Here is a 15,863-nt window from a genome sequence, read left to right on the forward strand (position 1 = left end):
CTTTAGAAGAAGGAGTCAGACTTAGACCTTCTTGTCTTTTCAGGGTCCTCACAATGGGAGGCCTTGTTTTTATTTAAAGCAATGTAATACAAATAATTGTATGTAATATAGGTAAAGAAAATAAAATGAAATTACAAATAAAATTTCCTTTAAATAATCTATTTATGGCAATTGGAATCATAATTGTATTTAATTCATATTCAATTGTTCAATTTCTATAACCACGTTTTCTACTTTCAGAAGTTTTTTATTTCTCTTTCCTATCCTGATTAGCTTCTCTATGCTTCTTCCTTTTTACCTTTCTCATTTGTTTTTGTTCACTTTGCTTTTGGGCAGGAATGTCTCCTAAAGTGTATTTGGGTTGAGTTTTAGCTTTGGGTCGAGGGGAATTCATGAATCCTACTGTACAACTCCATTCTCACCTATTTTTACAACTGTCTCTATTAGCAAAAATACTGAAATAGGTCATATTGTTCTGTAGATTAGTTGTACATCCATCCATCTTCTGAACCACACGGGTACAGGGAACATGAAGCCTATACACACAAACACACACAGACACACTCATTTTAAATAAAGATTTCATTTTAGAGATGCAATTCATCCCTCAACTCATGTTTTTGGACTGTTGAAGGAAACCGCAGTACCCAGAGGAAGCCTCCAAAGTATGTGGAGAACATAGAAACTCCGCCCACGCAGGGGAGAGACTGGAATGAAACCCGAGAGGTGTGAGACAAACCTTCTAACCACTATGCTGCTGTGCTCCCTGACTACGATGAAAAACATAATATCTGGTGCATCAGATTTAAGAAAAAAAATCAAATATAGTTTATGTAAAAATATTAAGTTTGTTGAGAAACTTAATATTTTTACATAAACTATATTTGATTTTTTTTTCACAGAGAGTGTGTGTGTGTGTGTGTGCATTAGTTAATCTGTCAATTGAAAGGTTTCTTTAATCACTTGTAAACAGAAGATGAGTGTGAACAATTATGGTGTTGTTGATAATGTGGAGTGTCATTAAAGCTGCTTGTGATCTGCTTTCACAGTCAAATGGCAGTAATCATGTGCTGTGTTGGGATGTGAGAGTTGGGTGATACCAACTTGTGCACCATGGGGGGGCTTCAGTATTTAATTTAACTTTTTTATCATCTGATTTAATTTTATTTTTTTAATTATCTGATTTAAATCACGCTCAATTCAGAACACCGATAATGTTACAAAATAAATGACATCTACAGTGGTTCCAATTGATTGTGCTATAAATATGTTAGAAATGTCACTAGTGATAATTTTTAACAGTAGTTTGGGGGAATTACACCCCTGGTCTCAGGCCTTCTGACTATAGCTCAGAGGCAGCCTAATATCCATCTTTAAAGAAATCCTTTGTAAATGCAATCATCTCATTGATTTCTTCCATACAATGGTTTCTGACAGAGAAAATGTAACAGCACCTCACCTTATAAAAATTTATTAAAGTGGCTGATATCATGATGCCATCATGGGTTTCAGACTCACAGCTTCATCCAGGCAGCAAAGTTGACAGTCGCAAAACAATGGATGGACACACAGGACCTTGTTCTGCAAGCAGATTATATACAAGAACATATGGATGGACCTAAACATTAGATCTAGTGTAGATCTTCTTCTAATATGTTTTTTTTTATCTAGTAACATTATTAATTACTCATATTACATATAAAGAAGTACAAACATACTCACACGCACACACACACCAGTCATAGTCTAAAGACAAAAAAGACATAAGCTTTTTATTTTTGTTTTTCTTCACTTCTTCCTTTTATCTTTTGTTCTATGTTCAAGTTTGTTTCTTTGTCCTTAATACTTTGGCAATATGCTTTACAATTTGTTTTTTGAGAGAGCGAGACAGAAAAACAGACAAATTTGTAGCTTAAGTTACCTTCACCAGGTAGTCGAGGGTTTTTCCGTGACACAGTACATCTTTCTTCCAGTGTCTGTCTGTCAGAGTTAACTCCTGCTTTACAAAGTCCTCAGGAGTGATCCAGCCCTCCTCTGTGTGGATGCTCTTACTGCGTGACCCACCTGAACACACACATGAAAACACATTCTAATCATTAATGCATTTTTGTGCCTTGCCCTATTTTGTCATAACTGCCATTCTGACCATGTCCTGCAATCGTAATCATATACAGTGCAGTAATATTACAGCTATATTCTGCCAAACCACAGTGTTAAACAACATTAATCTTAACTCTAATTAGCAACCTGCAAATCTGCTTTTATATAAATCCTCTCTCACAGAACCACAGCTGACTGGTAGAACAGCAGGATTAAACTGCAGATCTTCTAGTTCAGGGGTGTCAAATCCAAACTCTGTAAGGGCCATGCTGAGGGTTGTGAATAAAATCAGGGGCCGGACATATATTTAGAGGATTTTTTATTTATTAAAGAAATAGGGCCTGTATTAAAAAACCCAACTTTCATTAAACCTTATTGATTAAAAAAAGGTTTTAAATCTAATTTAGATCTGGAACATATTTAGACATCTGTGTCACAGCACAGGCTTCATCAAAACAAGAAATTAGGTCTCTGATCAGCATAACTGCATAAAACAGTACTTCTGTAGCCTTCTTTAAGACAGTAACACAGTATTTTACACCACCAAGGTGCACCACCAAGGTACACCACCAAGGTGGTGGAACGAACTTCCCCTAGAGGTCCGGACAGCTGAGTCACTGGCTATTTTCAAGCGGCGGTTGAAGACCTACTTATTCAGGAAACACTTCAACTAGCACTTCTTCATTATCTTTTGCATTTAAAAAAAAAAAAAAAAAAAAAAAAAAAAACACCTTTGACACTTTCATTGTAACTTTGAACAAATGTTTTAAACTCATGGTATCTTAAGTATGTAACTTAGTGATCCAGCATTAATGTATTCAATGTTAGAGATTTAAGCACTTATGTACGTCGCTCTGGATAAGGGCGTCTGCCAAATGCTGTAAATGTAAATGTAAAATTTTAAAACAGTACTTTGAAACAGTAGCCTACTTTAAAACAGTACTTTAAAACAGTACTTAATACAATACTTTTAAACAGTAGCTTAAAACAGTCATTTAGAAAACTGTTTGATCAACAAATGATAGATATAACTACCACATGGCAAACAAATGGTTTTTTTTATGAGGGTTTACAGTACATGCCAAACATAACAAATTAGGCATTTTTAACTCTTACCAGACACCCTGCATCTTTTCTTAGAAACAATCTCATCTATTTTAGGACTAATGTCTTTTGCCTAAGCCACTTTCATTACGGAGACCAGGTGCTGGTCTGTGAGGTGGGATCTGTGGGATGATTTGGTCAACTTCATTATAGAAAACATCTTCTCACACGTGTAGGTGCTCCCGAACATAGACATGATGCGTGCAGCGTTAAGGCGCAGATGTGGCATTGATTCAGGGAGTAGAGGTGCAAACTCGGAAAACCTAGCATCTACCCCTCGAATGAATACAGAGAGCTGAGCAGTAGCCAATGAATCTATAGCCATCTATAGCCAATGAATAGGCAACAAAGTCCTTAGCCTTTTCCTTTAGCTGGATTTGTAAGTCAGAGCCCAGCTCATCCACCTGACTAGCAATGGTATTTTGGGAAAGGCTGATGTTAGCAAAGGCTTGCTTTTTGTTGGGGCACACAATACCACATACCTTTTCGATAGAGTTTTTAATAAATTCTCCCTCGGTGAACGGCCTGCATGCTCTTGCTATCTCCTCTGCAATTATGAAGCTTGCCTTCACAGCTCCCTCATTCTGACTGTGCATGCGAGAAAACATGTTTTGCTGAAGCTGAAGTTTGTGTTTTAGTTCTTTGACTTTAAGCAGCCGCTGATCCATATCCATGCTTCCATACTGATCATGTTTTGTTTCAAAATGCCTCCTAATATTATACTCTTTAAAAATGTCTTGACATATGAGACACATTGGCTTTTCTTTGTACTCTCTGTTTCCCATCTTGGTTGGAATTGCCGATATTCACTGTCCACTTTTCATTTTTTAGACATTGTACTAGTCACCTGGCCCACCTCAGACATAGATATCTATACTAGATGTCACCTTGGGGTCCTAAAAATGCGTCAAAACCACCGCCATGTTTGTACAGGTGTCTTGTACTTCAAATTCATGGACGATGCCGGACTTCTGTGCTGCGTTGGATGTTCAAACGAATGAAATATAAAAACCAGACAGCAAGGGATTACATTTCACAAGAGAGAATGTGTTTTATGATATTAAATGTTAGGAAATTATATTTGTGGTTAAGTTGGTTTGTTTCAGTCCTTGGTTAACGACCGCAGATAATCCATGCTAGTTACCCATTAGTTTTTGACAGTTAGGAAAACCGGCAATGTTTGTAGATTCTGAAGCGCTTAATAATGACATAATGACATTATAATAATGACATAAAAATTGACCCATGCTTTTTTTGCTTAAAGGTGAAGACCCAACTTTATGTATGTTCTGTAAGATTCCCTTATCTGTCAAACATATTTTATTAGCTTGTCCTGGACAAGCATTCTAACACAAGCAGAATGCTCTTTTATCAAGTTACTTCACTTAAGGACATATTTAATCAGATTATGGATGGAAAAGTTTTGGATTTTTTTTATCGTATGTTAATTTAAAAAAATGTATAATGACATATTTGGTCTTCGTTATCACATTGTTGAGACTCAAGATGGCATAGACAACCATCACTTTAGCTTAATTTCACTAGTTGTCTGTACCTTTCATAAATTGAGACAACACCATGTTGCAAAGGTTCATACTCTGCAACTGCAGAGCAAAAGTGTCAGGAAGAAACTGTGTAAGGTTACTGTTGTTGCAGAGAAACTAAACACTTAGTTTTAAATGGTTAACTCATCTGACAGTCCTGGAAGGCTGTCACCAGTTAGCTATTGCGGGACAGGAATAAATAAAAGATATAAGGTAAGTAATGATTGTTCATTTGAAGTTTACTCAAGTGGAAGAATGTAAGTAATAAACTTACACCTACTAGCACTATGCATTATATTGTGAAAAAGTAGATTATCTTAATATCAAAACCTTAAATTTTCTCTGGAGTCAATGATAAATACATGTCTGACCTTTGGAAGAAACAAAAAAACTAGAAAATCGCATTCATGACGATTTATGGTGATTTTATTTCTTTGCCTACATTGACGCTGATGCATTAAGAGGAGGGGGTCCCCCGTACCAAGATGGTGGCTCAATTGACGCATTCGTTCCAATGTACTGCCGTACCCAAGGCGACATCTAGTGTATATATCTATGCACCTCAGATAGCATTTACGTTGTTTACAGTTATTCTCTTAATTCTCTGCGTTGAGTGATGTTGTAATTGTCACAGATGACCACATTACAATGATGACCAGAATTTGTTGACAGGCCTAATTAAAAGTCGTTGCAGGCCGTGTTTGGCCCGCAGGCCTTGTGATTGACACATGTGCTCTAGTTCCTCTTTTTGTTCAATGTCCTCCGCTTCTTCTTTGACATATTCACTGGATTCATATGTCTCTGCACTGGAGACAGGAGGATCAACACGAGGTATGTGCAAGATCATTTTAATATCCCAATGAAACAAGAAACCAAGGTGCTACATGTTGGACAGCAATAACAAGGTAAATAATTTGGAAATAATACAATTGGTATTTTTTGGTATTTTTTGGTACAGTTAAAGGCTCTCTATCATTACTATCATCAGAATCAGAAAGATCTTTATTGCCAAGTATGTTTTCACATACAAGGAATTTGTTCTAGTACAGAAGCTCCACAGTGTAAACAGAATGACATTGACAAGACATGAACACATATATAATATAGACAGTTGTATGTACAGTGGAAAATGTGCAAATTGAAATATAAATGTGCAAATTTAAATATAAATAAGTAAGTATGTGTTTTAAGTAAAGTTGTGTGTTTTGTGTATGTCAAGTGTTCATCAGATGGATTGCCTGAGGGAAGAAACTGTTCCTATGTCTGGTCATTCTGGTGCTCAGGGCTTTGTAGCATCGACCAGATGGCAACAGTTTGAAGAGCGAGTGTGCTGGATGTGAGTGGTCCAGAGTGATTTTCTTTGCCCTTTTGCTCACTCTGGAGAAGTACAGATCTTGGAGAATGGGGAGTGTTGTGCCAATGGTTCGCTCAGCACTCTGGACTACCCTCTGTTGTCTTCTGAGATCGGATTTGGTAGCTGAGCTGAACCAAACAGTCACTGAAGTGCAGAGGATGGAATCAATAATGGCAGTGTAGAACTGTTTCAGCAAATCCTGTGGCAGGTTGAACTTCCTCAGCTGGCGAAGAAAGTACAACCGCTGCTGAGCCTTTTTCACAATGGTGTCTATGTGAATGTCTCACTTCAGATCCTGGGAGATTGTGGTTCCCAGGACTCTGAATGACTCCACTGCTGTCACAATGCTGTCCATGATGGTGAGTGGGGGGAGAGCAGGGGGTTTCTCCTGAAGTCCAAGATCATCTCCACTGTCTTGTGCGTGTTCAGCTCCAGGTTGTTAAGACTGCACCAGACAGCCAGCCGTTCAACCTCCAGTCTGGAGGCAGACTCATCACCGTTCTGAATGAGGCCGATCAGTGTGGTGTCATCTGCAAACTTCAGGAGCTTGACAGAGGGGTCATTAGAGGTGCAGTCATTTGTGTACAGAGAGAAGAGCAGTGAGGAGAGGACACAACCCTGAGGAGCGCCAGTGCTAATGGTGCGGGTGCTGGGATTTAGTTTCCCCAGTCGCACTAGCTGCTGCCTGTCTGTCAGAACGCTGGTGATCCACTGACAGACAGGGGAGGGTACGGAGAGCTGGGTTAATTTGGGCTGGAGGAGTGATGGGATGATGATGTTAAAAGCAGAGCTGAAGTCCACAAACAGGATCCTCGCATAAGTCCCTGGTCTGTCCACATGCTGCAGAACATAATGCAGTCCCATATTGACTGCATCATTCACAGACCTGTTTGCTCTGTAGGCAAACTGCAGAGGGTCAAGTAAGGGTCCAGTAATGTCCTTCAGATAAGCCAGAACCAGTCTTTCAAATGATTTCATGACCACAGAAGTTAGAGCCACAGGTCTGTAGTCATTTAGTCCGGTAATTTTGGATTTCTTTGGAACGGGAATGATGGTGGAGCTTTTGAAGCATGAGGGGATTTCACACAGCTCCAGTGATCTGTTGAAGATCAGTGTGAAGATGGGGGCCAGCTGATCAGCACAGGTTTTCAGACAGGCTGGTGAAACGATGTCTGGGCCTGGTGCCTTTCTTCTTTTGTTCTTCCTGAAGACCTGGCACACCTCATCTTCACTGAACTGAATTTTAGGTGTGTTGGAGTCGGGGGTTACAGGAGGTGAGAATTGGGCTTTTTCAAACCTGCAATAGAACTCGTTCAGGTCGTCTGCCAGCTGTTGATTCACCACGGTGTGGGGGGATGGTGTCGTGTAGTTGATGATGGCTTTCAGACCTTTCCACACTGAAGCTGAGTCATTAGAGGAAAACTGAGTCCGTAGAATTTCAGAATAATTCCTCTTTGCCACTCTGATCTCATTTTCCAGTGTGTATTTGGCCAGTTTATACAAGACCCTATCCTCATTTCTGTGAGCATACACTTTGGCCTGACGGAGCTGACTGAGTTTTGCAGTGAACCATGGTTTATCATTGTTATAAGTTAAGTGAGTCCTGGTAGGAATACACAAATCCTCACAGAAACTGATATATGATCTCTGTGAGCTCGTCCAGGTCAGTGGCAGCAGCTTCAAAAACCGTCCAATCAGTGAGAGAGAAACAGGCTTGTAAATCCTGCTCCGCTTCCTTAGTCCATCTTTTTACAGTCCTTAATACAGGTTTAGCTGATTTCAGTTTCTGCCTGTAGGTCGGTATGAGATGAACTAAGCAGTGATCAGAGATTCCCAGAGCTGCCTGTGGGACAGAGTGATATGCATCTTTTATTGTAGGTTAACAGTGATCCAGTATGTTACTGTCTCTGGTGGGACATGTAATTTTGGCAGTTCACAGCAGAGACTCGCTTTAATGAATGAATGGGGGGGCATAGAAGCCTTTATTATCGCCACATATACATTACAGCACAGTGGAATTCTTTTCTTCACATACCCCAACTAAGGAGGTTGGGGTCAGAGTGCAGGGGCAGCTATGATACAGCGCCCCTGGAGCAGGGAGGGTTGAGGGCCTTGCTCAAGGGCCCAGCAGTGGCAGCTTGGCTGTGCTGGGCCTTGAACCCTGAGCCTTAACTCTACCCTTTATTAAAGTCCCCGAGAAATATTAATACAGAGTCCGGGTGTTGTTGCTCACTCTCTGTGATCATGTCAGCGAGTGTCCGTAGGGCCGAGCTCACGTGCGCTTGCGGTGGAATGTAAACACTCACCAGAATGAACGAGCAAAACTCCCGCGGCGAATAGAATGGCTTGCAGTTAACGAAGAGTGTTTCAAGATCTGGACAGCACATCTTCTTTAACACAGTTACATCAGTACACCACCTTTCAATGATGTAAAAACACGTCCAGCTGCCACGCGATTTCCCTGAGGATTCCACGTCGCGGTTCACTCTAAAGAGCTGAAACCCGGCAGTCTTAGCGCGCTGTCCGGAATGGTGTCATTCAGCCAGGTTTCCGTGAAGCAGAGAGCGGCAGAGTTCGAAAAATCCTTATTTTTCCGGGTGAGCAGAAGGAGTTCGTCCGTTTTGTTGGGAAGAGAGCGGAGATTCGCCAGATGGATGCTAGGCAGCGGTGTTCTTAACACATGTTTCACGAGCATGCCGGCGCATTTTCCCCCCTGTGCGTCCTAAAGTGCTTAAACAGCGCAGCCGCTCCGCCAACTACAATATGCAGCAAAACGTCGGAATACTCAAAAACGTGTGCTGCCGAATGTTCAGCAGTTCATCCCTCGTGAAACTGATCGGATTTCCTTGACACAGAACAGGAAAAACTAACAAAAACAGAACAAACACTGAGGAGCTAAGCACTGAGGCTGCCATCCGCGGCACCATCTTGATAGTTATTCTATCATTTCTTATATATCATTTTGCACATCCTGCACAACCAGTTGATTGTATTATCATTTCGGAAATTTGTTCAACTGTATTTTTCTTATTTTAATTATCCATCAGACTCCTTAATAACTGAGCTGAACTGTACTGAGCACAACACACACACAAACATCAACTGTATGGACTGCACAGACCTAAATACACTAACTAAATACACACACTCCAATATACATCCATCAAACTGTTTACATGCTGTTTTTTGCACACATTATTTTGCTCTTTGCACATGCTGTGTCACATTTCAGTTGATTGCTGTTTTGCACAATACTTTACAATATCTCAGGTAACTGCTGCTATAACACTTGTTCATTATAGTATTACTGCACACAATATTGTTGAACATACAGTATTTACACTGAACATACAGTCTTTACACAGGTCGGTGTAAATGTCTTAAATGTCTTTTGTGTAATGTCTTGTATTTTTTGTTTGAACTGTCTTTCTTGTCTGTCTTGTTTGTCTTGTCCTGCACTGTTTGCACCAGATTGGACAGATGCACTTTATGTATCTAGGACTAACTTACTAAGTCCTTAGCTCTGTCTTTGCTTTATGTAACACCATGATCCTGGAGAAACATTGTCTCATTTCACTGTGTACTGCAACAGTTATATATGGTTGAAATGACAATAAAAGCTTCTTGACTTGACTTCACTTAACCTGGCCGTGCTCCTGCTCTTCGCCCCCATGCGCCTTGCAGTGCTTCTCGCTCCCCCATGTGCCTTGCAGTGCTTCTCGCTCCCCCATGCACCTTGCAGTGCTCCTCGCTCCCCCCATGCACCTTGCAGTGCTCCTCGCTCCCCCCATGCGCCTTGCAGTGCTTCTCGCTCCCCCATGCACCTTGCAGTGCTCCTCGCTCCCCCCATGCACCTTGCAGTGCTCCTCGCTCCCCCCATGCGCCTTGCAGTGCTTCTCGCTCCCCCATGCACCTTGCAGTGCTCCTCGCTCCCCCCATGCACCTTGCAGTGCTCCTCGCTCCCCCTATGCGCCTTGCAGTGCTTCTCGCTCCCCCCATGTGCCTTGCAGTGCTTCTTGCTCCCCCCATGTGCATTGCAGTGCTTCTCGCTCCCCCCATGTGCCTTGCAGTGCTTCTCCCTCCCCCATGCACCTTGCAGTGCTCCTCGCTCCCCCCATGCACCTTGCAGTGCTCCTCGCTCCCCCCATGCGCCTTGCAGTGCTTCTCGCTCCCCCCATGTGCCTTGCAGTGCTTCTCGCTCCCCCCATGTGCCTTGCAGTGCTTCTTGCTCCCCCCATGTGCATTGCAGTGCTTCTCGCTCCCCCCATGTGCCTTGCAGTGCTTCTCCCTCCCCCATGCACCTTGCAGTGCTCCTCGCTCCCCCCATGCGCCTTGCAGTGCTCCTCGCTCCCCCCATGCGTCATGCTCCTCGCTCCCCCCACATAAATTGGGGTTTGTTTTTTTTAGTTAACCCTGGGTTTAGGTTTGGTTTTAACCCCACCTTTTCTGACAGTATGACAGTATTTTTTCTGACAGTATTTCTGACAGTATGATAAGAGTGATTGCTGGTTAGTGAGAATTAGCAGGTCAGAAATATTTGAGTGAAAGAAAAAAAAGGGAATAAAAGAATAAGTCTTTGTCTAGTTACATACTAGACAAACTTAGACATATCCTCTGTTTTTCTGAGGTCATCAGTGTCTTCACTGGAATCATCATCATTGTCTTCACTGGAATCTCTTCTTTTTCTTCTTAATCCGAGTATACTGAGTAGACTTTTTCTGAGCTCCTCTCCACTGGAATAATCACTCTCTTCTTTTTCTTCTTGATCCGAGTATAGACTTTTGTTGAGCTCCTCTTCACTGGAATCACCACTCTCTTCTTTTTCTTCTTGATCCGAGTATAGACTTTTGTTGAGCTCCTCTTCACTGGAATCACCACTCTCTTCTTTTTCTTCTTGATCTGAGTATAGACTTTCGTTGAGCTCCTCTTCATGGGAATCACCAGTCTCTTCTTTTTCTTCTTGATCCGAGTATAGACTTTCGTTGAGCTCCTCTTCACTGGAATCATTAGTCTCTTCTTTTTCTTCTTGATCTGAGTATAGACTTTCGTTGAGCTCCTCTTCATGGGAATCACCAGTCTCTTCTTTTTCTTCTTGATCTGAGTATAGACTTTCGTTGAGCTCCTCTTCATGGGAATCACCAGTCTCTTCTTTTTCTTCTTGATCCGAGTATAGACTTTCGTTGAGCTCCTCTTCACTGGAATCATTAGTCTCTTCTTTTTCTTCTTGATCCGAGTATAGACTTTCGTTGAGCTCCTCTTCACTGGAATCATTAGTCTCTTCTTTTTCTTCTTGATCTGAGTGTACACTTTTTCTGAGCTCCTCTTCACTGGAATCGTCCATAACGACTAAAAACCGGTAATAAAGCAAAACATGCAAACGTGTGATGAGAGAGGATTTAAATGCAGTATTATGTTTTGAAACAAGAAATGCTCAAGAGAAAAGTTCCTATAGACTAAGAGCAACTACAATTGACCTCTTTTCTACATTTATTTTAATTATATACTCTTGAGGGGTTCCAGGTATTTTAATGAAAATACAGTGCTGAGTCTCCATTATAAACCTGTCCTCCTCAGACAAAATAGACTCATTGTCACAAATGATATAATTATAATTGTTGATAATTGGTTATCTATCCCTACAAATTCTTACAGTTTCTATTTCTACAGGGAGTGCAGAATTATTAGGCAAATGAGTATTTTGACCACATCATCCTCTTTATGCATGTTGTCTTACTCCAAGCTGTATAGGCTCGAAAGCCTACAACCAATTAAGCATATTAGGTGATGTGCATCTCTGTAATGAGAAGGGGTGTGGTCTAATGACATCTACACCCTATATCAGGTGTGCATAATTATTAGGCAACTTCCTTTCCTTTGGCAAAATGGGTCAAAAGAAGGACTTGACAGGCTCCGAAAAGTCAAAAATAGTGAGATATCTTGCAGAGGGATGCAGCACTCTTAAAATTGCCAAGCTTCTGAAGCGTGATCATCGAACAATCAAGCGTTTCATTCAAAATAGTCAACAGGGTCGCAAGAAGCGTGTGGAAAAAACAAGGCGCAAAATAACTGCCCATGAACTGAGAAAAGTCAAGCGTGCAGCTGCCAAGATGCCACTTGCCACCAGTTTTGCCATATTTCAGAGCTGCAACATCACTGGAGTGCCCAAAAGCACAAGGTGTGCAATACTCAGAGACATGGCCAAGGTAAGAAAGGCTGAAAAACGACCACCACTGAACAAGACACACAAGCTGAAACGTCAAGACTGGGCCAAGAAATATCTGAAGACTGATTTTTCTAAGGTTTTATGGACTGATGAAATGAGAGTGAGTCTTGATGGGCCAGATGGATGGGCTCGTGGCTGGATCGGTAAAGGGCAGAGAGCTCCAGTCCGACTGAGACGCCAGCAAGGTGGAGGTGGAGTACTGGTTTGGGCTGGTATCATCAAAGATGAGCTTGTGGGGCCTTTTCGGGTTGAGGATGGGGTCAAGCTCAACTCCCAGTCCTACTGCCAGTTTCTGGAAGACACCTTCTTCAAGCAGTGGTACAGGAAGAAGTCTGCATCCTTCAAGAAAAACATGATTTTCATGCAGGACAATGCTCCATCACACGCGTCCAAGTACTCCACAGCGTGGCTGGCAAGAAAGGGTCTAAAAGAAGAAAAACTAATGACATGGCCTCCTTGTTCACCTGATCTGAACCCCATAGAGAACCTGTGGTCCATCATCAAATGTGAGATTTACAAGGAGGGAAAACAGTACACCTCTCTGAAGAGTGTCTGGGAGGCTGTGGTTGCTGCTGCACGCAATGTTGACGGTGAACAGATCAAAACACTGACAGAATCCATGGATGGCAGGCTTTTGAGTGTCCTTGCAAAGAAAGGTGGCTATATTGGTCACTGATTTGTTTTTGTTTTGTTTTTGAATGTCAGAAATGTATATTTGTGAATGTTGAGATGTAATATTGGTTTCACTGGTGAAAATAAATAATTGAAATGGGTATATATTTGTTTTTTGTTAAGTTGCCTAATAATTATGCACAGTAATAGTCACCTGCACACACAGATATCCTCCTAAAATAGCTAAAACTACAAACAAACTAAAAACTACTTCCAAAAATATTCAGCTTTGCTATTAATGAGTTTTTTGGGTTCATTGAGAACATGGTTGTTGTTCAATAATAAAATTAATCCTCAAAAATACAACTTCCCTAATAATTCTGCACTCCCTGTATAATTTTGCCATAAACATACTTAATAATTTCTTCTGGCTGGAGCTGGACACAGAAAAAGGACCTGCATCCTCCTCTTCTGTCTCATCAACACTCTTCTTTCTCTTTGTTCCACTTTTCTTTTGCTCTACCTGCTTTTCTTCATTTCCTGTCAGTTTCTCTACCCAGGGCAGGTTTTGACTAAGCAAGAAAGATTCTAAAAAGAGACATAATTTTCTTTAAGATAATATATGACTATATGAGGAAAAATAAAATTGAGTGACTGACCGTCAAGTCTCCTTTGTAGTGACCGCAGAAAAGGATATTTCTGCATGATGTGCTCCTCAAAAACACAACTCCAAAACTCCTTTATTTTATTTGGCTCCTTCTCCAGGCTTTCCAAAACCTTATACACAGCTTTCTGCCTTCTGTCCTTACTTTTCATCTTTATTAACTTCTGCTCAAAGAAAGAAGCAAAGTTTATTATAATCAGACAAACTCCACTGTGCTGAGACTCAAGAGAAACCTTTAAAATAGGAATTCTGTGCAATTGTTGGTTTTCCTGGCACAAGCTAGTTTTCCACTAACATTGTTACGTTACAGCAAAAGATTTAAAAATCTAATCATATTATTAATTTTGTTATATTCTCACTAGGGTCTGTCAGACATTTTATTCTACCGGTACTTTCTCAACAGAAAGTTTTGAAATAAATGCTAAATAAACAAGTTGAAATGAAATGTAAGAATAAAGCAGATAATAAGTGGATGTGGGGGAGGGACTAATATCCTTAAATTATTTGCATATTCAAATTTCACTCACAAATCCAAGTACAATGCTTTCACTTTATAGCTCTTTTAATATCTAGAATACGTCTTTTTCAGTATGTTACCTGGTACTAGTAATGTCCAGTAATTAACACTGATCAAATATTAAGATCCACTAAACATTCTACATCTAGATTTATTGATGAAGTCAATCATTCAGGATTAAGGTTTAAAAAAATCTCCTCAATTTTAGAAATGTTGCTTGCTTGCCTGGTAAACATCCTCAGATATCAGACCGTGGTCTTTGAGATGGTCGAAGAAAAGTTGTGGGTCGTCCAGCTGAGATGATATCTCGGTCTTCTTGCGGCGAAAAAAAGTAATCAGCTGCTCCAGTGGAATTAAATTAAATTGACTGATGTTCATCTTCACTTTATATAAAAAGAGCAAGCTGTTTTAGGTATAAGTTATTAAATGCATAGTAACATAGCATACAACAATGAACCAGCTATGCAAAAGACACCAAAAACAGTCCAGTAATATATATTTTTTAATTTAAATGCAGCTAACAGTGTAATAAGATTAATTAGATTTCCAACCCTACCTTTGTGATAGCAATAAGCCTAAGTATTATTCTGCCAAACGCGCTTCCACCACAATGTTAAACAACATTTATCCTAACTCTAATTAACAACCTGCAAATCTGCTTTTATATAAATCCTCTCTCATAGAACCACAACTGACTGGTAGAACAGCAGGCTTAAACTGCAGAACCTCTAGTTCCTCTTTTTGTTCATTGTCCTCCGCTTCTTCTTTGTTCAAATGTATTTTTCTTATTTTAATTATAGAGATATCAACACATAACCATTTTATTTATTTAAGCCACATATTCTTATACTTAAGCACATTAAGCCCAGTTAATAGGCAAAATAGGCTTCTCAGACAGGACACAGGATCAGCCTGCGTCATCCTCTGTCTCATCAATGCTTTTCTTTCTCTTTGTTCCACTCTTCTGTTGCTCTGCCTGCTTTTCCTCATTTCCTGTCAGTTTCTTTGTACTGCAGAGTGTTTCATTAAACAAGAAAAATCCTTAAATGACAGAGACTTTGTACATGAACATATGATCCAGAAAAAGCTTATATCCTAAATATTGTCACTGAAACTTAAATCAAAGCTTGAAAATAAAGTATTTAAAAAACAAACAAAAGCCTGCTTAAGCAAAACGGTCATGTGAATCCATGGAGTCTAATGATGAACAGAGAAAGGGAAGATAAATTGATGTCTGACCATTCAGAAGGCTGGTTTGGAGCTGACGCAGCAAAGGATATTTCTGCAGGATGTGTTCCTGAAACACACAACTCCAGAACTGCATTATCATCTGTCCTCGCTCATTCTCCAGCCAGTCCAAAATCTCATACAGGTTTTCCTGCATTCTCTGCTTACCTTTCCTCTTCATTACCTTCCACAGAGAGAGAGAGAGAAAGTGACAGAGAGAGAGAGAGAGAGAGAGAGAGAGAGAGAGAGAGAGAGAGACAGAGTGAGAGGGAGAGAGACAGACAGACAGACAGACAGGGAGAGAAAGAGACAGAAAGAAAGTGACAGAGAGAGAGAGATTTGATTTTTTATTTTATTTTAAAAAGACATTTATTTCGATTGCTCAGTTTTAACAATGACCGATAAAAGGTTTAATTTAAGTTAATGCAGGAAAAGAATAAAAAAATAAATAAAAATAAAATAGATAAATAAAATAGCTTTAAAACTTATTTGTGTGCGAAACTATAAAAAACCAAATG

At 40.3% G+C, this 15,863-nt stretch overlaps 1 protein-coding gene across 1 annotated transcript; it reads right to left on the minus strand.

The window, feature by feature from the left end:
* Positions 1-1,488: 1,488 nt before the first annotated feature.
* On the minus strand, positions 1,489-15,526 carry LOC132842136 (cyclin-dependent kinase 11B-like). The gene is made up of 8 exons (XM_060864802.1): positions 15,358-15,526; positions 14,344-14,501; positions 13,597-13,765; positions 13,352-13,525; positions 10,695-11,448; positions 2,248-2,369; positions 1,922-2,064; positions 1,489-1,581 (listed from the first exon to the last, which is right to left on the minus strand). The coding sequence occupies exons 1-8, from the start codon at positions 15,524-15,526 to the stop codon at positions 1,489-1,491; spliced, it is 1,782 nt and encodes a 593-aa protein (XP_060720785.1).
* Between the last annotated feature and the right edge of the window lie 337 nt (positions 15,527-15,863).

The sequence above is a fragment of the Tachysurus vachellii genome, chromosome 3 (genome assembly GCF_030014155.1).
Source record: "Tachysurus vachellii isolate PV-2020 chromosome 3, HZAU_Pvac_v1, whole genome shotgun sequence".
NCBI classification, from domain to species: domain Eukaryota; kingdom Metazoa; phylum Chordata; class Actinopteri; order Siluriformes; family Bagridae; genus Tachysurus; species Tachysurus vachellii.

What these genes read in the sequence shown, in the direction of transcription:
- LOC132842136 (XM_060864802.1), bottom strand. Translation starts at nt 15,526, where the DNA reads ATGAAGAGGAAAGGTAAGCAGAGAATGCAGGAAAACCTGTATGAGATT. An exon ending in CCAAACCAGCCTTCTGAATG is followed by an intron (nt 14,502 to 15,357) that starts GTCAGACATCAA and finishes TTTTATATAAAG; the next exon opens with TGAAGATGAACATCAGTCAA. An exon ending in TATCTGAGGATGTTTACCAG is followed by an intron (nt 13,766 to 14,343) that starts GCAAGCAAGCAA and finishes TTCTTTGAGCAG; the next exon opens with AAGTTAATAAAGATGAAAAG.